Here is a 26577-nt window from a genome sequence, read left to right on the forward strand (position 1 = left end):
GCTAATGCTAACTTTACGAGTTATGCACCATCTAAAAATGCTCTTTTAAATAAGCCGATTTAAGATAAGCAATTTAGATTTAATTCAATTTTATCATCATCATTTGAGTAAACATAACAGATTCGATTATGCAAGTTAATGCTATGAGTAACTCTACACACTGAACGCGATTACTGGTTTTGAGCGTCCAAGCGCTATGATTGCGGTTAGAAAATTTTATGCATATTACACTTATCACAATATGATGTTATGCGCTAATTTGAGCCGATCGAGTTCAATGTGCCAAATTCGATTCATTTTAAACTTGTAATCAAAAACAATAATAGGGATCTAAAACCACTTATAAAAATAACCTTCAGAAAAGGACATAAGGTTACGAAAGAATGAATAAATTTTATGACTACCCAGGTTCTACAAAATTGTGTAAGCTTACGTTGCATCCGCCTCCTTGTCGGTGAAGTACATGATGAGCACACTGATTCCAATGAGGATGCACGTAAAGCAAATCTCAAACGTAATGATGTGAGGGATGCAGCACACGCGACGCCATCTGTGGGGGAAAATAAGTCTTTATTAGGATGTTGGATGGACCGGAATAGACAAACATTTTAAATAGTTTCTTTTATTTTAATTAGTCGGCCGTTTGGTGAAGTGATTCAGAACGGACTACTATGCCGAGAGGACCCGGGTTCGATTCCCGGCCGGGCAGAAATTGAAATAATGAATTTTAATTTCTAATTAAAATTCATCATTTCAATTTCTGTTACGGGTCTGGGTGTTTTCTATGTATAATATGTATGTATTTACAAAAAAAAAAGTATTTAAGTATGTTTATAACCGTCGTCTAGTACTCATAATAAAAGCTTTGCTTAGTTTGGGACTAGAGGCGCAGTGTAAAATGTCCAAGGATATTTATGTATTTATTTATGGTATCCTATTATATATGGTATTTTGTGGTATCCTGGGAAGATCACAACCTAGCGAAAGACTCATAAAGCCATACGAAAAGAGTTGCAATGGTGTACATACAGAAAAGTATTTATCAATGTAAATACTACATACTTTACGAGATCGAATCAAAAATGAGGAGATCCGTAAACGAAGTAAAGTCGCTGACATAGCCCGATGGATTAGCAAGCTGAAGTGACTTTAGGCAGGGCATATAGTACGCAGAACTAACGGCCGATAGGGCAACAAGGCTCTGGAGTGGAGGCCACGTACAGGAAAACGCAGTGTGTGACATCCACCCACAAGGTGGACCGATGACCTCATAAAGGTAGCAGGAAGGCGCTGAATGCATGCCGCTACCAACCGGGCGAGGTGGAAATCATTGAGGGATATAGTTCCAAAATACTGAACTGTCCTGTGCATGACATTGACAGTGGGGCGCCACCGTCAATACCGGATCGCTGGTTCCGATTTTTGCTATGTTGGAAACCATATAGTTGAACGATGGTAGCGCCCCCCTGTCATTGAGTTTGGTGGGACAGTTCAGCGTGGGTCATCTATATGTTCAGCAGTGGACGTCCTATGGCTAAAGTGATGATGATGATGAATGTAAATACTTACTTCCATCCAGATGTAGAGGACACGGGTTTAGGTCGGAAGGCGCGTGCCAGCCGCGTGCAAACACGCCCATACTGGCATTCTAGCGCCTCCGCTAGAGACGCTATCATCTGCACCACCATCGCTTCCCCCTCTTGCCCCGCTCCCCCGCCCTTCATGCCCTCCGTGAAATGGAATCTGTAAATGTAAACTTTAGAGTTACATAACACGTTAGAGAGCACACAGACGAGCGACATTATGTCAGCGAATGCTTGCGATAGTGGTAGTTCACGGTGAACGCCTTAGGCGACTGGACAGTCTTGGACTCTTGCCTTTTGCTGTCATGTTGACACTCTGGACTATACGTTACGTACGGCCGTCTTCGAGAGTAGCTATGCATCGACGACTATCATCGGTATTCGCAGTTGAGTCGGCGACGTTCACCTAATTTGAATATTTTGTCGTCAACTACTGTCGCCAGCTGACGCTGGTATACTGTAGCTCGTCTGCGAGCTCTCTAAGAAAACAAAAGCAGGCGAAACAAAAACTAACCTTATAGGAGTAGCGGGTAATGCATGTGGGTCGTTCGGTCCCGGCGGATGGCAGAATACTACTTGTAGCACCAGTAACAGGGACGCGAACTTTGAACCTAGCGCAGTCAAAACGCCGCCGGACCACCACCATTCATATCTAAAAATACCAAAAAGTGTGTTTGAATTATCAATGACATAATTAGGAGATGGATCGGTTGGATATACATACATACAGCGGGTTGTGTCTCGTAAAAGCATCACGCACTTAGTAAAAAAATATTTTTAACAACAGATTTTAAATTTGTAATTCCATCTAAGTAAGACTGTCTGCGGGCAGCGCAGGACCGTTCATTGTGGAAAACCTTGGGGGAGGCCTTTGTCCAGCAGTGGACGTCATTTGGCTGAAAACGAACGAAAGACTGTCTCGAAAATAACAGAAAAGATAAATCTGCCTATTTTCAAAATACGAAACGCCAATTTTATTATAAACCAGAAAACGAGTAGGAATGCGAATCCTAACCAAAATATAAATACATACTTAAATTAGAATCGAGTTCTTGATTTGTTATTGCTCAGAATGTTTATTACTAAAGCCGTACTTATTCGTTTCAATGCTATCGAGATATTTTTAGCAATTCGTATGCGTCATTTGGCTCTATAATTATCACGTAAGATGAAAATTGTAAACAAACCAATACCTAATTATAAAACAAGAATAATTTGATTCCTATTGGCTTTCAATGCAACACAGACACACCTACAACTCTGATTCATAGAAATGGCACTGTTTCTACTACATTGTAGGTGTCATGCTGTAAGATAATGGACTTTATTAGTAAGTATTTATTTGCCAAATTATTTACTTCTATATTCTCATACTCGGAGAAGTTCAATGAGATCAACATGGCATATTTATCACATTGGAATTTATTCGTTTCAATTCTCACGCCACATAAGTCATAAAAGACAGCGTCACGTGTAACGCCCTAACGATGCCACGCCTACGCTACAGAAAGCCATTAACTTTAGGCTGAAAAGAGCGCGAAACAACCACGGTGAATACGAAGGCGCCCCGGCCGTGAACACGCATGGATAACGCCACGTGCCACGCCCAAAAGATTCGAATGCACTTACTTGTTGCCCGTGTACCACAGGATATACAGTGCTAAGTAGAAGGCAGCAAACAGCGCGAAGCACACAGCCACTGCGACGTAGGCCGGGGCCCCAGCCGTGCCACGCAAACGCCGACGGATAACGCCACGTGCCACTCCCCAGCAATGATGCCCGCCTTAAAGATATACTCACTTGTTTCCCGTGTACCACAGGATATACAGCGCCAGGTAGAAGGCAGCAAAAAGCGCGAAACACACAGCCACTGCGACGTAGGCCGGCGCCCCAGCTGTGGCCACGCAAACGCCGATAGATAACGCCACGTGCCACGCCCCCCAAGACACCGCCCACGACCACGTCCAACCCGTTTCACTCCATTGACGGGCGAAGTTTTTCATCTCCTCTGTAAAAGATAGATGATATTGAATTGAGATTGTAAAGAAAACATAAAGAAAATAAGATGATTTACACTCGATAAAACATCATGAACTTCAGCCGAGCTAAGATGCGCGCCGTGATATACTCTTATCGACGTCAAATGCATGGACAAAATCGATAAAATGGAGTGATAACCACTTATCGCGACGCGAATCCTAGGCCTACAGGACATGTAGGAAATACATAATAGTGAAGTTCGATTCTTAGTTTTGGCAATAACATTTACTAGTTAGTATACCGAAACTTACCACATAGTTTTTATTTGTTCGTAGTTATTAATTCCATATTACGATTGCGAAATTGATTGTCTCGAAAGTTTTCTCACCCTGTTTCATTAAAGATTGTGTAAATTAAATTTACTTACCCTTAAGTTTATTGAGCAAAAACGATTTCCCAGATCCCCATCTAGCGTATAACCCCACAGTAATAGGCACCGACAAGCTCGGCTCCGATAGCATGTCGGCCAAAGCCGCGCTATAAAGCTCGTATCCCAACATATTCTCATTGTCCTCGTTCGTATTCAACTTGCGCGCGCCGAATATCTGCCCCAATATCGTCTTGTTGTAACTCATGTCGATGTTGTAGGGCGTCTCGTTAACCTTGTTGGGTTTGTATAATAATTGACTATTCTTTGGATTTCTAAGTAGAATTTCAACTATTTGCTGGAAAGAAAGAAATAAAAAATATTAACAAATACAGGTACAAAGTCCAAATTACAGGTGCGTATATAGAATGAAGCTCATAATTCAAAAGATTGAGTGCAAATGACTCAATATTCAATCATAACACAGGGCATGAGTTAGGCAGATGGATAGAGATTAGACAAAACGTTTGTGTAGCAGGTGCTTTATGATGTTTTTTTTTTTATTTCCTAGGGAGGTCTTTGGTCTTTTGCGTTTTAGCTTACAATTTAAATAATCTAGTGTATTACTGAATCGAATACACACATAAGGTTCTAAATAGCTAGGCACACTTTTAGTTCGTTTTCAATATTGCCTTACCTTAGAGCGCGCGCGCATGGCTATATGAAGCGAGGTGTCGCCGCGGTTGTCGGCGACATTGACGCGCGCTTTCCTCTCCAACAGGAGCTGCACCATCTCAGGGTTGCGTGACCTCACTGCTCGCATTAGTGGCGTGTCGCCACTCTGGAAGAAACCATATACGATCAATACTAGAATAAGTGTTTGCGCCTCAGACTAGCAGATCAGGTTCAGCTGGGATAGGTAGTACTCGTACTCAAATGAACAATTTTTGATTTAAATTTAGACTATAACGTTTATTTGACGTTTACAATGGTAATCGAATGAAAGTTAATACGTGAAATGAAGAAGGCGAAATTTATGTCATCGCGTTTTATACATGGAGAACAGCGCCATCTATCGGAGTACCGAAGAACTGTGAGGCACCAGTCGATGTATGTCTTGCTAATCTGTGACGCATCGTTTCTCCTCCAGTTGCCGCTGGATGGCGTNAGGTTGCTAACGCTAACTTTACGAGTTATGCACCATCTAAAAATGCTCTTTTAAATAAGCCGATTTAAGATAAGCAATTTAGATTTAATTAAATTTTATCATCATCATTTGAGTAAACATAACAGATTCGATTATGCAAGTTAATGCTATGAGTAACTCTACACACTGAACCCGATTACTGGTTTTGCGCATTCAAGTGCTATGATTGTGTTTAGAAAATTGTATGAATATCACACTTATGGTGGTGCTATGCGCTAATTTTATCCGATCGAGTTCAATGTGCAGAATTCGATTCATAACTAAAAAACCTGTTTAAACTAATAAAAAACAAGAATATCCACAATAAATGTCTTAACCTTTGAAAAAGGGCATTAGCTAATTAATTAAAGACTGGTTGAATTTAGTTTAGGTACCCAGTTCTGGCAGCNGTCGATGTATGTCTTGCTAATCTGTGACGCATCGTTTCTCCTCCAGTTGCCGCTGGATGGCGTTGGTGTTAACAATAAGTATAGTCATAAAATTCATTTCTGCAAATAAGTTTTAAAAAGCGCTTTTACATCATGTTTTATGTATTGGAGAATCATCGGATTGATTACTAAGGCTCGGTTTTTCAATCATTAAATAACTTTGCCTTTTTTGCTTTTGGCCAGCTTTTAACTCGTGGTCTACATGAGCTAGTCTCATAAGTTCTAGAAGTTCCAGATAGTTATCTGGCGTATAGCGTTACATTAGTTGTTAAGTATCTCAATTTGAGACATGTGAAACTAAATGTTGTAGTTTATCTGACAGATATGTTACTTCCCAATAGGCTATCGGGGACTTTAATAGCAAAAGGTGAACTAGTCTTAAGTTTGACATATTGGACTCTTTTTGTATAGAAAGTCAGTCGTAAATCGAAGTAAATAATGTGATTTAAATTACTAAGGTAGCAGGGAAGCGCTGGACGCAGGCCGCTACCAATCAATCAACGTGGAAGGCATTGGGGGAGGCCTATGTTCAGCAGCGGACGTCCTATGGCTGAAATGATGATGATGATGAAATTACTCACCACAGTAGTGTGTTCTAAATCCGGATTAGAAGCGAGCAGTAACTTGAGTATGGCGAGGTGTCCCTTCTCGACTGCCGTGTATACTGGAGTCTTCTTTTCTTTGCCGGGAAGGTCCACGTCTACGTGTTTCTTCAGAAGCGCCTCCACTATATTTTTGTGACCCCCTTTTACAGCATGTATTAGGGGCGTGTCTTTTGAATGATCCTGTGGGAAAATACGATGAGTGATTCAGTGTTTTGAGTCAAGGTTCCAACGTTTATAACATTCCTACTAAACAATGAGTGCTAGTGTAGTGTGTAGTGTAGTATTTGCTCACCAGTTAGCGCCACTAGTTAGGTTCTCTCACACGCTAGTAGATAAAACAGTAGCGCCGCCTGGTGAGCGTAAAACGATAGGAATTACTGTCGTATTTGCTCTCGCCAGGTAAGCGCTACTGGATACTAAGGTCCAGTTAACCACTAGTGATACTAATTAGTGAGCGCAAATACAGTAGTCCATCGTAGCATTTCAAATTTTGCTTCTTTTTCAACTATTTTAAGCGAATATAGAGAGTAAAAACAGTGTCTTACCTGCACATTAATATAAGCACCCGCGTTCATTAAAGCCAGTGCGATTTCGTAGTACCCTTCCTTGCAGGCGATGGCCAGAGCCGTAAAGCCGTCTTTGTCTAGCGCGTTCACGTTTGGCTTGTGCTCCAATAGCATTTGGACGATCTCAACGTGGTTCCCTGTTGAAAGAAGAAAACAATATTTAACACCTTTATTCATATTTTGGAGTAGTTGTGATTCATATTTTTTTGGCTTTGTGACAATAAACGTCACGTTCCGTATTTTTCGCGCAAGTTGTTTACCTTTTGTATGTTTTAGGAGCTAAAAGATGTGCGCTTATATTTCTCAGTGCTAGGATGAGGATGTCGTGAGACTATAAGGTCGTGTTTGAAAAGGGAAAATCAGTTTGACGTCGTTACTGACCTCTGCAGGCTTCGTTAGCTGGTTTAGCTTTGCGCTTAGAGACCCCGGAGGCGTATACAGGGTGTTAGGTAAATGGGTATATGAGCCGACACTAGCCCATGTTAACATGGTCATATAAATGGTATGGTGAAGTCAGAAAATTGATATCTTCATTTTAATTATTTTAATTTTTATACAAATCGGATTTTATAAAATTTATTTTGTATGAAAATTAAAAAAATTAAAATGGTGATATCAAATTTCTGACTTCACTATACCATTTATATGCCCATGTTAACATGGGCTAGTACCGGCTCATATACCCATTTACCTAACACCCTGTATAGTGCCCTTGTTACAAAGATGTCGCGGAGTGCGGACGTAGCGAAGAGAAGGTAATCGTTGACGTCACTTGTCTGTTTACGCACCGGCGCGCACCACCCAGAAAGTGTGACGTCACGAGCCTGGTTACCTTGCGTGGCCTGCAGCAGGGGCGTCCAGCAGTACATTCCAGCGGTGTTAGAGTCGGCGCCGGCCCGCAGCCTGGCAGCGTGACGTCACGGGGCGTCGGTTACCTTGCGTGGCCTGCAGCAGGGGCGTCCAGCAGTACATTCCAGCGGTGTTAGCGTCGGCGCCGGCCCGCAGCCTGGCAGTGTGACGTCACGGGGAGGTCAGTTACCTTGCGTGGCCTGCAGCAGGGGCGTCCAGCAGTACATTCCAGCGGTGTTAGCGTCGGCGCCGGCCCGTAGCAGCGCCGCAGCCGAGGCGACGTCGCCGGCGCGCGCCGCCCATGTTAGCGCAGACGTCGCGTACTTGTCGCAAGAGTTCGCACGCGCGCCTGCGGCTAGCAATCGCAATACAACCCCGCTGTGGCGTCTCCCAGCTGCCCATACTAACGAACTAGAACAGACAGGAAATTGTCACCGCTGAATTAATATATAATTGAAATCTTCAAAATGTATTAGTATATTTGTGAGACACAACCAATATCATTTGGCAACAGCTAGATACGGCAGCTATATAATTTGGCCATGTATTTTCCAGATTGTATTATATCCAGGACCCGGGCAAATTCTACACTGCAGTCAGCTTTGCGACACTTTAAGACTAGTTACGATATTATTAAGCCAAAGATTTCTAATTTAACGCGGGCTAGAAATTTGTAATTTAATGTTTATGTTCTCGTAAATACGATGTGATTGTTATAAATTACAGTGGTATAACAGAACAATAAATAAATCATGGCTAATCAACGTCCAACAGTGGACGTCATTTGGCTGAAACGAACGAACGAATGTTAGACGTTTATTACGTTTTAACTCTTCAGCTAATCTAAAATGAAGTGCTAGACATCTAATATAGGTGCACAATTACTCATACTTCAACTTAATAATCTATGTGATTTATAATTTAGACCCGTTACTTCCATAACAAATTATCTCGCAACTTCGCAAGTTATGTGACTACGACATGCCATAATTTATTTCATCAAATGACGTTAGCAACAACCGCAAACAAACGGTTGTAAACATATCACAATCTTGTTCCCTTGTGCTTGTGCCCTTTTCTTTGCTTCATTGTTCACTCTGATAAGGAGACATTGTAAGTAATTGGAATAAGATAAATAATTATTTATTGTCACTTTACAGAGAACGCATAGTTATAAACTTAAGTTAAATCTGAACGTAATATGAAAGCGCTTAATTCAGTTAAGTACACTCGATAAGGTTTATTATCAACAACAAGTCTTTATCACTTTTTGAATACATGAATGATTAATACAAATAAGTTCGTAGGATTAAATGAATTGTGCGATTGGATCAGTCACTTCTCACGATTCTGATAAATCTAAATGAAGATTCGGCAATGCCTGTTATTCCTTCCTTATTATTTCGTCAATCATGTTCCGATTTAAAACTAGACTATAGAAAAGATATAAAAATATATGTTCCTTACTTAATATTATAGTTTCCATGCGCGTGAACATCCGCTCCCTTCTCCAGAAGCACCGCTACCACTTCCTCGTGTCCCTTGTACGCTGCCCACATGAGAGGCGTCCATCCACCCTGAAATGGAAATTCGTACGTCATATAATAAAGTTCTCTAGTTTAAATACAGCGCAATGTTTCAGTGCGAGCGTATTTGCTTCAAAAGAGCCCCTAAAAATAGATTTCGAATCGAAAGAATGGTTACATTTTGTGTTGGCGAATAAAATTATTTAAACTCTCCAGCCGTTCGTGCCGGGTCAGTTTGTTTTATAACGTCTTTAAATATGTGTTTGTCTTAACGCTACATTGATAATAAATTTTATTAACATTTTCCTAGTATTAATGTGCTTAAAATCGCTATCAAACAGCTTTCACTTCATAATAAATGGCCGAAAAGAACTTGAGGCTAACGCCCGCGTTCGTTTCGTATTGACTTCGTTGTGCGTTTGATTAATCGGCATTTTGGTCGCGGTTTCAAATATCCATAATTGAAACAATTGATTGATCAACTTTATTGATTGGAAGACTTTGGTGCACAGACTTCTACCGCTATAGGTCCGGCAATAATCTTGATTAAAGCTTGTCTGCATTGTCCTAATCGAAGGAGTTTGTGCGTGTTTCAACTAGGAATCAAACCCAGGACACCGAAAGTACAATTGTTTAACCATGTAGGTGTAAAAGTACTGACAGAAAATATTGGTCAGTGTTTTTTTTTTCGGAATAACATAAATAAATGCTTCCCTTACTCGTGAGCATGCAATGAAACTATTTACTTTTATTACTATTAGCATGCATGCGTATAGGAAATCTGCATTTAAAAACGCATAATAAAAGAAACGCATGCGTATTTCACGGAATGAATCTGTAATAATATACTTTGTTATGGTTTTTACGAAAACAAGTTACGATCGACCGATACGCGGCGCAGCGCGGCGATGACGTATTAATGTGGCGATACCCGTTGCGAATTTTTCGACCGGTTTTTATCACGTGTTACTAAATATTTTGTCGCGTATGTTAATAGGGGTCAAATGCATAATTTATAGACTTTTTACTTGTCTACGTCATATTCTTCTATTGAGAGTGCGCCTCATCCATTATTGAGTCAGCTTTATTGAATTTTTGGTGATGAACAATGTTATGAAATTGACTGTAACATTTGAAGAATTTTCGTTGTTAGAATAAAATAGATTTATTGTGGAAGCGTTCTCAGATATTATTAAAATAGTTTGGATGCATAAAGCAGCAGAAAATAATAATTACAGCATTCCAATTTACAAGGCCAACGTTAATGGACGGTCTCATAATTTAGTTCAGTTTTAAAGATGTCCATCATCGCACCGCTGTCATCATATTTTCGCTTATCCCCCACATCTGGTGGTTACGCAATATTAGACCTAATTAAAAAGATAAACAAACGACCTAGTTCAGAATTTTATTTTGGCATTCTATACTGAGTGAGTATATTTACACTTTTTTGTTGTTGTTGCTGTGTGCTATGCTGTATGATTGATTTGACTACATAGCCACCAGTCGAGTTTTTTTTTATCAAATCACTTATCATGAATTTATTTTACAAATAAAAGCTGTTTAAATTAAAGAAAAATTGCTTGGATTGTAAAAAGACACCAAAACTTGATTCAAATAATGCATTACAAAATGCTTATTATCCAGCGATTGGTTGAATGAATTCAATATTTAGTTTCGAGTGCCAGCTCATACTTGAGTCATCATCATTACCAACATTTAAAATGTTGTACGTTGAGCAAACCAATTGAATAAAAAAAAAATCCTCTATGGCTGTCCTAAAATACAGTTTCACGTATAACAGCTGCGATAAGTTGTTTATTGTGTACCCAAATAATGGTTAAGTTTAATCAGGTGTCAGAATATGCCGTTGTGAATGTCAGTGACATCTTGGCAAGGATCCACCTCAAGTATAAATATACTAATTTTGAGTACACAGTCCAGAATACGTTTTGGTCATTGCTCTATTATAAACATTTGGGTCAGTTAAAGCGCATGCGCACAGCCCTACGTTAACGCATCCGAGATTAGTATTACAACGGTTTTTTCAGTAAAAAACCTTGTCAATTTATAAATTTGGTTGTTTGTCCAGAAATATTGCTATTAAAGTCTGTAGCTTATTGCTATTTTAATATTTTAAACTATTATGTTGCATCTATATTATATAACGATNTTTTTACTATAAAATTATCACTTCACGGGATTTATTGCAACAATAAATAAATAATGTTGCAATAAATCCCGTGAAGTGATAATTTTATTGCTATTTTGATGTATAAACAATAATACTGTAAAGTATCATCAAAATCTGTTCTGTATTTTTTTTGCGTGAAAGAGTAACAACATGCATCTATCCACACAAACTTTCAAGATGATTGTTTTTTTAAATACCAGTACAATATTACTGTGTCACCTCCATATTACAACAACAATTACGAGAAGACAAATTGAAAATTTGAACATTTTTTAAATGCCACAATGCGAGATCATCATTTTGGGTGTCAGTGCAGACAAAACAAACGTGCGTGTGTTATAAATACATTAATATACGATGAAAGCGACGTAAACAACTGTCCTATATTTTCGGCTATCACAATATGTATTTTTATAAAAATGGAAGTTATGTGCAATAAGCTTTTGATGACTTTTTGTTTGTTTTGTATTTACTCTAGACTATAAAATGAGTACGAAAGTAATGCATGATAACTGCGTTATAACAAGTATTTTAATTTAATTTAATCAGCTATGTTACGCAAGACAAAAGATACATACAAATTGCATAGTATAAACGACCTGTAACAGCCAAGCCCCTAAGCTGTGTCGGTCTTAGGTTCAATTTTGTAAACAGGTTTTAACCCAACTCCATCTGGACATTCTTGTGATATCAAATAAATATTGATGATAAAAATACCGGTTAATTTAATTGAATTTGATTATTTTTATGTGTTAGAACCGAATAATGGCTTCCAATTGACCTAAGGCCTAGAAGTATACTATAAGACTTGAGTTGCTCCCAGAATATGGTGTCAACGCGTTCTTCATCATCTATAGTTGGACCATAGCTAGAATTTAGGAGCTCCAGAATCATCCGTGAAAATGCATTTAGTTGTTTTCGTTACGCTGACGAATCTGAGAGCGCGGACGTGGAGCGAGGTTTAAGTTTCGGACATAATAATACGCTTCATACGTAATGATGCCAAGTCTTAAAACCGAAAAGATGAAATGATCAGCAAAAGGCAGATATTCCGTAAGATCTCTCGGAACTTTTTAGTTAGACAGTACCGGTCTGATAACTTTTTGTTTTCACTTAAGTATGCGTCCTTGGCCTCGAGTCTACATAAGCTCCTGCGTCCAGTAGATGGCTGGCCACGGCTAGGCGTCCGGCACGCGCGGCGAACGCTAGCGGCATCTAGCCGTCCGCGATCCACTCACACAATAAGCAACCGCTGTTGCAGTGTTCCCTGAGTAGTACACTTACACAGTCCCTGGGGTCTACATCCAGCAGGTCTCTCGCTACTGCAAGGTGCCGGGAGCGCGCAACGAACGCTAGCGGCATCAAGCCGCGCAAGTGTCCGCGCGGCTGCCAAGGCGCGAACGCGGACACGTGCGTTGTTTGACCACTGTTGTAGTATTCACATAAGTACAGGCGCACAGTCCCTGGGGTCTACTGGAGCCCCCGCGTCCAGCAGATCCTTGGCCACAGCTACGAGTCCGGCGCGCACGGCGAACGCTAGCGGGGTCTCACTCGCCGTGGCGGCTGCTGTAGTATTCACATAAGTATACTTACACAGTCCCTAGGCTCTACTCGAGCCCCCGCGTCCAGCAGGTCTCTGGCCACAGCGACGTGTCCGGCGCGCGCGGCGTCGCACGCGCCCTCGTCCATGACCACTGTTGTAGTATTCACAGAAGTACACTCACACAGTCCCTGGGGTCTACTCGAGCCCCCGCGTCCAGCAGATCCCTGGCCACAGCCACGTGCCCGGCGCGCGCGGCGAACGCTAGCGGCGTCCAGCCGTCGGCGTCGCACGCGCCCTCGTCCATGACCACTGTTGTAGTATTCACAGAAGTACACTCACACAGTCCCTGGGGTCTACTCGAGCCCCCGCGTCCAGCAGGTCCCTGGCCACAGCCACGTGCCCGGCGCGCGCGGCGAACGCTAGCGGCGTCCAGCCGTCGGCGTCGCACGCGCCCTCGTCCATGACCACTGTTGTAGTATTCACAGAAGTATACTCACACAGTCCTTGGGGTCTACTCGAGCTCCCGCGTCCAGCAGATCCCTGGCCACAGCCACGTGTCCGGCGCGCACGGTGAACGCTAGCGGCGTCCAGCCGTCGGCGTCACACGCACCCGCGTCCATGACCACTNCAGTGTTCCCTGAGTAGTACTCTTACACATAGTCCCTGGGGTCTACACATGCTCCCGTATCCAGCAGGTTTCTCGCTACTGCAAGGTGCCGGGAGCGCGCGACGAACGCTAGCGGCATCAAGCCGTCGGCGTCGCACGTGTCCGCGTTCGCGCCTTGGCAGCAGCGTGGACACGTGACCAAGCTTTTGTAGTATTTACAGAAGTACACTCACACAGTCCCTGGGGTCTGCTCGAGCCCCCGCGTCCAGCAGATCCCTGGCCACAGCTACGAGTCCGGCGCGCGCGGCGAACGCTAGCGGGGTCTCACTCGCCGTGGCGGCTGCTGTAGTATTCACATAAGTATACTTACACAGTCCCTAGGCTCTACTCGAGCCCCCGCGTCCAGCAGGTCTCTGGCCACAGCGACGTGTCCGGCGCGCGCGGCGAACGTTAGCGGCGTCCAGCCGTCGGCGTCGCACGCGCCCTCGTCCATGACCACTGTTGTAGTATTCACAGAAGTACACTCACACAGTCCCTGGGGTCTACTCGAGCCCCCGCGTCCAACAGATCCCTGGCCACAGCCACGTGTCCGGCGCGCGCGGCGAACGCTAGCGGCGTCCAGCCGTCGGCGTCACACGCGCCCGCGTCCATGACCACTGTTGTAGCATTCACAGAAGTACACTCACACAGTCCCTGGGGTCTACTCGAGCCCCCGCGTCCAGCAGGTCCCTGGCCACAGCCACGTGCCCGGCGCGCGCGGCAAACGCTAGCGGCGTCCAGCCGTCGGCGTCGCACGCGCCCGCGTCCGCGCCCGCTGCCAGGAGCGAGCGCGCGGCCGCCGCGTGCCCACCCTCACACGCGAGCATAAGCGCTGTTGTGCCATTCTGTGACAATAATAATTGCTAGTTTAATTACCAATAGCCACGGTAATTAATTAATTAATGAAATAATTTATTGAACTCTTGATTACGGGAGCATTCAACACAAAATGATTTAAAGACGACATGGATGACAGGTTATTCGCTATCATGCTTGTTTAGGAGTAAAGAAAGTTACGCTAAAACTGAAGCAGAGTTCAGTTTGCCTTTTTGACAATACTATTATACTACCTAGTCAACACTTATAATAATATGTTCGTAGCAAACTTAATGAAATAAGATAACATATTAGTAGTTAAAACAATAACGGATGTTATATCATCTTTTTTAAATTGTAACGATAGTAGAAACAGAACTATTTTAGTATCATTTAAAAAGTCGTTAGTAGATTTAATTGACAGTCAACCTAAACTTTTAATGAATAAAGAATGTTAGGTTCAGAAATTATAACAGAAATAAAAAACATGTCGGTGACGTATACGTCACAATAAGTATACGTATCGCGGCGCAATCAAAAGCGATAAGATAAGCGGTTCGATTATTATGTTTGTATATTACAGTGACTACTAGATTAGCGTCGACACCACTGGGTCATTAATATTACTCATATAATTTTGTTTTTATCATAATATAGAATCGAGTTTGTTTACCTTAAATTAACTTTTTCATGAATTCATGGATCAAGTTGTGCGCATTGAAAAATTGCGTTTAAATAATAACAAATTCACATCCATTATATTGTTTTAAAAAAATATTACTGATGTAATACATTGTAAAGATTACAAAAAGACTACAATAAACTATAAATATTATTTTAAAATTGTTATCAAATAACAAACATGATATGAGTGTATTTGCCATTTCTTTCCGTATTGCATTATGGGCTTTATTTATACATAAGAAATGTAAAGATTACTAGCTGTTGCCCGCGGCTTCACCCGCGTGAAATTCAGTTTGTCATAGATCGTCGTAAATTATAGCCTTTATGTTATTCTGGGTTATAAACAATAATACTGTAAAGTTTCATCAAAATCCGTTCAGTAGTTTTTGCGTGAAAGAGTAACAAACATCCGGACATCCAAACTTTCGCATTTATAATATTAGTAGGATAAGCATAACTTTGTAATAAAATAAAATAAATTATGTTGCCGAAGAAAATAAACAATTGTCTTGTTGTCATATCTTCCTCTATCTGTTCTGTTCAAATTCTGATGTAAATACCTAATGAGGCGTCTCACATGGCTCAATCAGAGAGACGGTTTTTTACGAGCCCTCCGAAGTACGAACCACAACGATATTCAATAACGTTGCGACCAGTATAATTATTTACACAGCGTAGTTAACTTAATAAAGCATTAATTTCAAGGCACAATCAAACATAAATCAGCGTTATTTTAGACTAGAAGATCCAGTTACTTTTCATAAACTTTTAATTGCTTTCGATCAATAAACGCGAAAACTGACGTAAAAGGATCCTTTTACTAAGTATACCTATATCTCTAGCTTAGTTGTTAAACCCAGGTAATAGGAGAAGAAGACTGGTACTTATCTCCATCATCTACTAACTAGTGATATCTCCTTCATCATATTATCATCTTTCAACTCAACTCACTTTCAAATTACACCGGAGAATGTGCGAAGGAATTATACGAGCTAATTCCACCAGCCCCCTTCCATCACCGGGAAATCAGACGCAGGTTAGCGTACCATCCCTACATTGTCGACATTCCACCAGCTCGCACTAAGTGTTTCGATAACTTTTATAATGCGAACAGCTAGGGACTGGAATTTGCTGCCTGCTGCTGTCTTTCCTGAACACTATAATCCGGGCGAGAGTGAATAGGCACTTACAGGGCAGATATGTACCATCCTCTCACTTAACATCGGGTACGATTGCGGTCAAATATCTGCCTTGTCATACATAAAAAAATATACACAGGTCACATACCTCATCTCTGTCGTCGATGTTGATGTTCTTGTTGTTGGCGAGGTACTGCTGCAGTTCTGCGGCGGTGTCGTTGGCCACCAGCTGCGACAGCGTCTTGAAGCACGCCAGAGACACCATCGACTCGCTCCGGTGGAGGCTCTGCGGACAATCGTGACGTCATCATCAGCAGGTCAATAACCCAAATAAGACTCCTTTACCAGAGGCGAACGGAGGATTTGGTCACACGCGGAACGTCACAACAATTTTCTACAGGACAGTGGCATTTGAGAGACATTTGCCTAACACTAACACAGTACAATTTTCACCGGGATTATTGAAAGGATCTGAGAGATATATTAGTACTCTCAGGGTTTGGGAGAACCTTTTGCCTAGCAGTAATACAATAGGACTTTCGCCGGGATTGTTGGAAGGATCTGAGAGATACCACCTCATCAGCACGACTCCTAGTGGGTGTCAAAAAACACACACTACTATTTTGTTAGAGGAAATTACTTTTAAATCAAAACATATCAAATGATTGTTTTGGACGATTCTTCAAGACTGATCGAATTGACCGAATCAAAAATGTTACTTAAAATTCAGTTTACCTGAAGCAGGTACATTATAAATTCAGATGTTGAATGAATAAACATGGTGAATTCGTTTAGCTATTTTTGAAGGAGACGAGTTGTTTTCACGAAACTATTGTGTGATCTGTTTAACTACAGATAAAGTTGGTAATATATACCAAAAGAAGTTATGTTAATCAATACGAAATGATTTACACAAATTATTGCTATAATCTTTTACAATAAAAAGGGGAACAAACAACTTTCAAGGCTATGTTTAATAAATGGTATTCCTAAAACTTAAATGCATTAATTTATAGACATAAAAAATATCAACATCTACTACGTCATATAACCAGATTTGATGATTAATATGTTTACATTACTAAATAGAAATTCGTTAAAAGTTTTTCCTTAAGTTCTACCTTTTATAATGAGGGCTCCAGTCTCTCAGAATTTAAGAATGAAATAAAAATTAAGTAACTTGAAAGTGGAATATTAATAACAGAGTCAGAAAGTAGTAATTAGTTGGAGTAGTAGAGAGAGAGAGCAAAATATCAACTAATAGATATCACGGAAGCACGCAGTTAAGCAAATTACTTATTTTTTCTTCTGCCATACTTATTGTATTCACGCAAGCAAATTAAGTGTAACGTGTAAGCCGGTCACTGCTTGTAAAATGCCACAATATTTAGACACAACACAATATAAATACCACAGATTTTATTAATTGAAATTAGTAAAAAATATATTAATTTTTAAATTATTTCTAACCTCGCTCAAATTCAAACTCCAGCGCAGCATCGTGAACACTACACGTGACTGCACTAGCAAATTAATTAAAAAAAGAAGATTCACAAAATACGTATGTCAGTATTGGAGACTGGCTTTGTAATAACGTTCACTTGACGCAGTTCAGTACATAATGAACAAAGATATAGTGATAACGGATGATATCACAAGGTAGCCCAATAAGTAAACAACAAAATGTGTTAGGAAGAAAGTCTAGACCGCACCAAATTTAGACTCAATTCCAATAACAATGTCTGACTAATGTGCTGATAAGCTGCAATTCAGCTATTTATTGTATTTTTAGCTCTAATTTCAATCACCGAACTGGTAATCATTTCATTTGTCTGTTACCTTTCGTTTTATTCGTCTTTATTCGTTTAAGACGTAGCGTGGGCAGGCCTCCTACTAGGTGGACCGACTATCTGGTAAAGGTCGCGGGAAGAGCCTGGATGAGGGCAGCGCAGGACCGTGCATTGTGGAAAACCTTGGAGGAGGCCTTTGTCCAGCAGTGGACGTCATTTATTCGTCTTCATCAACCAAATTAAAAAAACATCGAATCAATGAAAAATTAATGAAATCGTTAAATGTATTATTGCTAAGCGACTTGAATAAAGACTAAACCCGTTCGGATTGGCTTTTGCAAATATTCGCTGAAACCCGGAAAGGTTTTGTGGAGAGAAAACTTGGAAAAATGCTCGGAAAATCGTCAAAACCGAAAACTGCAGGCAGACATTAGTAAAAAAAATAGCTTTCTATTGTAATCCTGAAATTGCATTCCCGTTGAATAATATCTCTTGCATTGCCAACGAGTTTAACTTGAAACTACGAAAACAGTCGCGGAATTGTAAACAAAATTATTTTCATTTACGTAACTTTATCACATCCACAACTACACATAACTATTTGTGTAACTATAGTGTTTTTGGGTTTTTGGCATATACCATAATTACTTGCAGAATATTATTTGACACTACCTATAATGAGTAAAGGCGTGACGTGTACAAATAAATTGCAAGCAAACATATTCTTTGTCACATCGTCAATATGGTATGATAATGAAACTTTATGTCCCTTTAACACTTATAGATGAAAAAAATATTTTACTAAAAAAATGCATGAATAAACATTAACGCATCAGTTTAGTACCTAACTGAACACCTTTATTGGACTTAAAAGAAATAAAAATATTCTTTTAAGAATAGAAATGCTCATCGTGTATGTCATTACACATTTAAGAGATAAGTGTTATTCGTGACTTAAGCTAATTTTTACCATCTCAGGCGGAATTATTGTAGGAAGGAAGTCATGTAAGTGAATATTTAATTAAAAATGTTATTACTGAGTGAGATAAGTTTCGGTGTAAACAAATATCTATCAATTAATAGAAATGTTATTGTAAATAAGTATTGTTTTCAAACTATAGTGGTACTTATTAATTGCCACCATAATTAGGTGCTACAAAATTAAGTGGATAATTTGATTAATTACCTTGCCTACGTGCCTGTGTTCAAATAATCTATTCCAAACATTAAGTTGCACTAATGGCCCTGTTTGTAAGGAACCTTGTATTAATATCTTTTTAAATATGAAAGAATCGACATGCTTTCACGACACAAAGTTAGAAGCAATTTTTTAAATTATCTTCCGACATGCTGTTATTAATTAACACACACTCACTACTGTTGAGGTAGAATAAAACGAAAACGCGTTCACACTTGCAAATCATCCTTGCGCAGACCGTATTAGAATGTCGACGGAGGGCGAATCCATGGAAGGCTGCGAAGCCATGGCTGAGGCGCCGGTGCTGCTCCCCCGGGGGCGCCGTCAGCGTGAACTTGGGCACGGTGAAGTGCGGGCCCGCCGACATGGGGCCCGGCGCCGCCGCTCCGCCGATGTGCAGGAACGACGGCCGCCGCTTCTTCTGGTGCAAAGGAGGAGGCGTCAACATCGACCCCGCGAAGCTGTTACTCTTCGCCCGCTGCGTTGGCGCAAGCTCATCTAGAGATAGTCGATCGTCCGATCTATCCGAAATCGAACCACTCCGTTCCGTGTCCGAAGAAGTCGGCGACTCCCGGACCACCTCCAACGGTGCACCCTTGTCGATGGACGCCGACGGCGGCCGCGACACGTTCCTCGGCTTGTGAATGTTCGCGATGAGGCATCGTATGTGCACATATTCTTTATCACTGTTAGAATAGGTCGGCAGTTGGGGCGGGAGGGACATGTCGCGATCTCCCGCATAGTAAGCGGCGAGGCGAGCGTACTCCGCGGCGTCTCGTGATAGATTTCCGAGCGTGGTGACTAAGCGGAGTTACGAGCGGAACGACGCGGCCCACGCTGGGCGGTTACTATTTGCAGCGCGCGGCGTGGGAAAGGGCGGGCGGCGCGCGGAGGGCGGCGGCTATGAATGAACGCGGCCGGTGCTGAGTGCTGGTGGCGATACGTACTAGGGAGTAGGTGCTGTAGGTGCGCGCTGTGAGGCGTTTGAGTATCGCGGAGGCGGTGCGGTTGGATCGCTCTGGAGGCAGCATGTCGCGCGGAGGCCGGCCGGGCAGTGCGCGGGCGCTGCACCGGCCGGCACTCTGGGCCCTCCCCGCGCCGTTGATCACACATTACTATATTATGTCTTTTAACTCACATTGGATTTTTTACCGCAAGAACCTAACCAAGTTACCCGAGCTGACATCAGGGATTCTGAAGTGCGTTGATAAAAAAAAGATATAATTAACTTTTTTTTAATCACGTTATAATTAATTAGACGATAAAAATAAAAAGTATAGATAAGCGGTTTTTAAGTTATATATAAACATTACAATTTGGTGTTAGATAAAAATTCATAATAAGTAATATTATGAATATTTTAATAAATTTAAAAAAAAAAATTCAATAATTAGGTAAGTATTAACTCTTTGTCATTTTTTTCTGTGAATAATTTCTTCGAATGACGTTGATAATATATAAATATTCATAATATTGAGCTAGTTACCACAATGGCGCAGCTGCTATTGATATTATATTATTACTTTACAATAGATACACATTTATTTCATTCATTTTTGATTAAAAAAAAGGTTACAAAAATTACAATATTCATCATCTATTTAAATTTTTAACATGGTTTAAGCCTATTATTACGTGTCTAATACGTAAGTAAATTATTTATTTTGTTGCTAACCGATATTATCATATATCTAACTAAATATTACACAAAAGCGAATGAACAAAGCGGTTAGTAAGTTATGTGTCTTTTTGTATCCATCTCCTATTCATCAGAATTACACATCAACCGGTCTAGCAATCTATCATTGGAAACGGCAAAAAGTTCTTAAGGTGAAGATCCGCAACGAAAGCAAAGCAAAAAGAGTAACGGTGTTACAGGATCGCACCCAGCCAGGCCCGCGGGCAGTGCCCAGGCCCACTCGAGCACAAAGGCACACGCCAGCCTACTTTATAATAACTGCACAATACACATAACCTACTTGGAAACGACATCGTACCTGCCCGTATGTCCTTATAAACGATGCAGCGCGCAACATTTCGAGATAACATGAGATTTGCTCATTTACGCACGATCTTTAATAATACCTATCGCTTTTCGAACTAACTGCGGCGACTACTGTCCTTACGCTCTTATAACCACAGTGTTTAGCCAAAGCTTAGCGCTAGATACATATTGGATCAATTAAATCTTACACAAACAAAGGTAAATACTGGTTAAATTACGTACGACCATTACACCATAATTTAAACACCGTAAAAGTGGGAGATGATAATAAAGTTTACCGTTAGCACTTAGAACTGATTATAAACGTTATTTTATGGTGTACACAGCCGGCTGGTATTCCTGCACTAAAGGTCATGCATGCGCATGCATCGCAAGTGGGTTTGGTTTACATAGGCATATTAGAATATTTTTAGTTTTTAATTACCTTTCTATTATTTTACGCTCGTTAACCTTTAACTATGGACGTGAAAAAATAATCACACTCCCATGGACGTCGGGTCTCACAGACCCCTATCTAAAATTCTTCTTATTTTCATATCTGAATCAATTTGAATTTATTAAAGAGTTGATATATATCTAATAACTATTAATAAAGGATTTAGTAGTAAAAGTAATCAAATTTGAACCATCATTTAATTTTTTTTTGCAAATTTTAAAAACTTAGACGTTTTTCAGTGTTAATTGACTTGCCATCACATATAGGCTCCTTGATTACAGTAGACTATTAATAAATAATAGTAATATATTTTTCCTTGCTAATTAATAACCATTTAACTTAAAAACATGAACAAAATTTCTGAAGGACATAAAATAAAAATTTTGACAAGGGTTAAAGTTTCAAAAATTATACACAGTAGCCTAGAACACTTGAGACAAATTATCTCTGCAGGCATGTGTTATCTTTCTTTGAGAGCTTTGATAGGCAAAATGTACACCATTTAGAATTGGAATCTGCAGCAATGGTGAATTCTAAGACATCTAAACTCAAAAGAAGTATCGTTTACAAGAAATACCTTACTCCTGAAATGCTCTTTAGATAGTTGGGCTAATAATATAGCTAATGTACTCAGATACTTTCTGCCATTATGTATTCTTAAACTAGAACAATTTACTTAATATTATAATAATATGATACAAAAAAAATATAGTTGACCAGTCACATCCATACAAGTATGTTTGTATGGAAATTATAGTCATCGGGTCTCCCAGGCCCGGACAAAACTTTGGATGGTTATTACTCACGTAATAAGTGCCGGAAGACGCGATTTTATGCCTCCTTGGTCCAAACACAGTTAAAACTGAAGCTACTGAGATGGTCGAGAGCAGCACGTGGCGGGAAGGTGTTTAAACCGAGAAATTGGAAAGGGGGGTGGGCCTCTGAGACCCGACGTCCATAGTTAAAGGTTAAGTTTAATCAGTAAGAAGCATTAAATTGAAGCAAAGTATTTTTATTTATTTTACATCCATTAATTGGATTTACGTCATTGTTCCGTCATAATAATAGAGTGATTTTGCGATAGTCAAAAACCAATTTTGTTGGAAAGGAAATAGATAACGAATAAGGGTTGAGAAAACACTATTTTCTATTATTTTTCCACTAATGACAAACTTAACCTTTTTTCAAATTATAAAAATATACTAGTAAAAATAGGATGAAAAACATCCGTACGTGTTTTAAAAAGTATAGTTTAAAAAAACTCAATTCTAAAATATTTTGATATCGAGAAAATATTTAAAAAGTTAAGAGCATGTAAACCCTGTGTCACATAATTTCTTAAGCAATTACCGTTTGTGTAGCGGTAATGTCTAGTATGTAATTATAGTGGACTAATTTATAGGCGGAAACGAGTGCTGAATGAAGCGGAGATGACATTCATAGCTATTTGGGGACGAGCTTTCAGCATTCAATCTGTTAGCTGCCTGCCAATCAGTGTTACAGCCAAGGCATGGCGACTGCGCGATGTGGCATTTCCACCATGTTATACAGGATGTCTCTTATGTTGGATCAACGTTTACAAGGCTTGTTTCATGAGTTGAGAAACGATTATTGTTAATTCTAATACCAATAAGTAGAAAAACTAATTATTATAAATATGTGGTTATAGACGACGAAGCAAGGGCAGGTTACTAGTAATTCATAACCACAATAGAAAATATTCTAAGAAACCCATTAGAGTGGTATTAACTTTTATTAGAAAAAAACTAAACTGGTTGCAAGACAAAAATAACGGTGATTTAATAAAAAAAACAAATAAGTACCGTATACGTTACTAACGCCACGTTATCACTTCCTTCGGGCAGATGTATATTTAATGTGTTCACATATTATCATTTACAGATAAAGTGATACACAAATGTTCAAATACAGTACAGTTCGTAAATGCCGTCAAATACGTTGAACTCTTTGGATAGCGGTTATTGGATTCTTATTTTTTATGTTTTGAGGAGATTAAATTGCTTCTCGTTAGTGTATATTTTTAGTGCAATACACACTAATATCACTAATATTATTAATGCTAAAGTTACTTTGTCTGTTTGTTACCGTTTCACGCTTAAAACCACTGAACCGATTTAGATGAGAGAGATAGTTAGACCCAGGGAAAAACTTAAGAATAGTTTTATCCCTGTATTTGAAAAGGGAGGCACGCTTGCGATATTCTTTGTGTGACAGACAAAAGTCAGTACAAGTATAAATTAGAAGAAAGTTTCGCGAAGGAGTCAAAGAGCAGCATCTTGGCCAGTCATTTATTAATTGCAGCTCTGCCTTTCTAACAATGCAAAACGTGGCCATTCTATGGACATATGCCAGAGGGTTTCTCAACGCGATGAATGATATGCGCAGAAAGAAAAGTAAACCACAAGCACTAAGCATTATCCGGGTATTTGTTGTAAGCAATACGCCCATATGATTTAGTACACATTTTTACCCTATATTGCACCGGGATGCCGCCATAAAGGGGCAAACGGCATCCTAATTGTGTCATAAACTATAAATCCATGATGGCGGAATACAAATCACCGTGAACAACTCCATTCAATTCAATGTAAAAGAAAAATACGGTTCTAACCCATTTTAAAGTTGTTTCCAAATTACAAACAAAATTTAATAAAAATACAGCTACATATATGCCTGAAAAATGTGGATGACATTTACAATCCGTATAAACTAAATTGTAAAAAACACAAAAAAAAACATACTTATTTTTTACTACAGGTACTGAGGAAGGAGGTTGCTGAGGAACTTCTTAATTTCATAGTAAAAAATATGATTAATTGCAGAGCCTTTAACCTTGTAAAAGTTCGGAAGGTCAACACAACATGCGTGTTGGATCCAAAACCTGAATTTTGTACATATTTCTTTTATTGTTGGATCACATACAAAGAACATGGTATCGTGCGGGCAAGAGGAAGTTTGTTTTAAAGGCTCCTTTACACTTATGATGAAGAGGCTTAATTTACATTTATTTTGTTTAAAATATGTATTTGGCGAAGGGACTAGGAGGAAGAAAGGGATAAGCATCAAAGTGCTAAGCATTATTTAAAATGCCACTCAGATTAAGTTGATTTGATTACGAAGAATTAACGTTTGTTCGTCATAAGGCATTAAATCTTTAAAGTACCGTTCTTTGTCCAAAGAAAGTCGCCTTTCTTTGACCGATATTCGTAAGTTTTGCTTATCGATTCGAAGACCACACAAAAGTACCTCAGGTCGATGCGACGTTTCACTGAGGGTGTCCCTCACGAACTTGTAATGAGGGAAGAGGCTTCCATAGCTCCTGGGCACCCTCACAGCCAGCACAAGTGGTCGCCGCTCGGCCACCGGTGTGGAAGGACCCGCTCTGTCCATCCAATTCGACATAATTCCACTGAACACTGCGCCTGCGCTTTGTTAGTCTTCAAACTCTGTATGTTACACATTTTGTGACGCGTAGGCCATGTCAACATTTGCCTATGCTCAACAATCTTGCACTCCAATATCAACCTTTGCACTCAGAATTTAAGAATCTCGACAAACTTTTATAACATTGGCACTACTATGTATTGGAAGAATTGAGGGTAGTGAAACAAAAATTTCGAAAAATATTACGTAAGGGCAGGAAAGGATGGACGAGTCCTGCGACCGGCATCGCACTGAGCCCTGTCGTATTGATAAGATCCAAGTAATTGAATTAAATTGTATAAACATCCTTATCATATTTTATCGGTTCGCTTGTTGAAAACATTTCCACATGTTTCTAAGTGTAGATAAAGGAGCATTACAGGTAAAAGGATAAAATAAGTTACCTTTACTTTTCAGTTTTTAACTTAACAAAATAACATAATCCATATTTTTTCAATTTTTACTTTAAAATTAGTTATTTTTTATTCAAAAAAATTTACGAACAATAAAAAATTATGTAAGTAAATTATTATTAGGAGCATTTCACTCATTCTCTTAATTTTTGTGTAAAAAATATTAAATAACTGTCTTATTTTTGTTTCTACAAATAATTTAAAATGTTTTCTTATAATGAGACAGCCAACGCCATCTAGCAGTACCAGCTAACATCACACAAGAAAGACGTTTTACGATCGATGCGCCTGAGCAACTTCAAAAATCATTAACAGAACAGTTGATTCGCTTCAGTAAAGATAGATGGCGTTATGTTTAAAATTCTGAAGTCTTCATGAAAACATTAATAGAATAATTGAGGAATGAAATAAAGACTAATGCCTGTTTTCACCATCAATCCCTAATTTATAAGTGACCCCTATGACAACAAAATGCCTGTTATGTGTCACCATAGGGGTCACTTAAAAATTAGGGATTGATGGTGAAAACGGGCTTATGTATAGTTAAATTAGTTACTACATATTTGATTTTTTTAGGTATTACTCGTAGAATAATTTTAATAGAATAATGTTTGAAAACGAATTCATAATAATAATATTATTATGACCTAGATACCTATCAAAGATATTTCCTCCTACATTTCCGAAAGCCGAATACGACCATGGCATACAACAAATGACTAACACAGATAAAACATTACGTGAGAAGCATACGGGGCGGGTACGGGCAATAAGTATACTGTCCCGTTAAATTTATTTGGCACCTAACGTTGGCTTGTTTGATTCACGCCAAATAAATTGGATCGGGTTTCGGGAAACGAAACGTCTTGTTAAAACCACATGTCTCTAATTAATTTTTTTAGAAAACATACAAACTTGAAGTTTGAGACATCATTCTAGGTCTGTGACAGTGTTGGCAAAAAGTTAATCTGATTAATGATTAAAAATTAATGATTAAAATCAAGTCCCCACCCCCCCTCCCAAGGTAGGGGCAAGCGTGGGCAATTCAACAGAAAGGTGGGGTTGCTAAACTAGGAGGTTTTGCGTGTTGGGGAGGTGCAGGAGACTTCGTACCAGAAGTTTCGGGGGGAGGGCCACGCGTGGGCAATTCAATAGAAG

At 39.8% G+C, this 26577-nt stretch overlaps 2 protein-coding genes across 8 annotated transcripts in view; both read right to left on the reverse strand.

Moving 5' to 3' along the window:
- Arms (Ankyrin repeat-rich membrane spanning) overlaps positions 1–26577 on the reverse strand; it is a 68101-nt gene that overhangs the window by 31868 nt on the left and 9656 nt on the right. For 3 of the 7 annotated variants that reach the window (XM_028306118.1, XM_028306114.1, XM_028306113.1), the window contains 12 exons: positions 16282–16419; positions 14142–14339; positions 9053–9162; positions 7776–7996; positions 6716–6873; positions 6147–6350; positions 4628–4771; positions 3991–4288; positions 3384–3591; positions 2098–2235; positions 1570–1743; positions 434–550 (listed from right to left, as the gene is read on the reverse strand). In XM_028306118.1, the coding sequence (XP_028161919.1) occupies positions 434–550; positions 1570–1743; positions 2098–2235; positions 3384–3591; positions 3991–4288; positions 4628–4771; positions 6147–6350; positions 6716–6873; positions 7776–7996; positions 9053–9162; positions 14142–14339; positions 16282–16398 (2087 nt within the window). In that variant the 5' untranslated portion in view covers positions 16399–16419. Of the gene's footprint in view, positions 1–433; positions 551–1569; positions 1744–2097; positions 2236–3383; positions 3592–3990; positions 4289–4627; positions 4772–6146; positions 6351–6715; positions 6874–7568; positions 7634–7775; positions 7997–9052; positions 9163–14141; positions 14340–16281; positions 16420–17603; positions 17716–21118; positions 21218–24829; positions 25265–26577 lie in introns of those variants that run through there. The other 4 variants (XM_028306115.1, XM_028306116.1, XM_028306117.1 and 1 more) reach the window with 4 other exon arrangements.
- LOC114353929 (uncharacterized) lies at positions 19077–20041 on the reverse strand. The gene has a single exon (XM_028306120.1). The coding sequence runs from the start codon at positions 19843–19845 to the stop codon at positions 19240–19242; it is 606 nt and encodes a 201-aa protein (XP_028161921.1). The 5' UTR covers positions 19846–20041; the 3' UTR covers positions 19077–19239.

This window comes from Ostrinia furnacalis, unplaced genomic scaffold (genome assembly GCF_004193835.3).
Source record: "Ostrinia furnacalis isolate ACB-3 unplaced genomic scaffold, ASM419383v2 OfSCF1862, whole genome shotgun sequence".
Classification (NCBI taxonomy): Eukaryota; Metazoa; Arthropoda; class Insecta; order Lepidoptera; family Crambidae; genus Ostrinia; species Ostrinia furnacalis.

What these genes read in the sequence shown, in the direction of transcription:
- LOC114353929 (XM_028306120.1), bottom strand. Translation starts at nt 19,845, where the DNA reads ATGTCCCTCCCGCCCCAACTGCCGACCTATTCTAACAGTGATAAAGAA.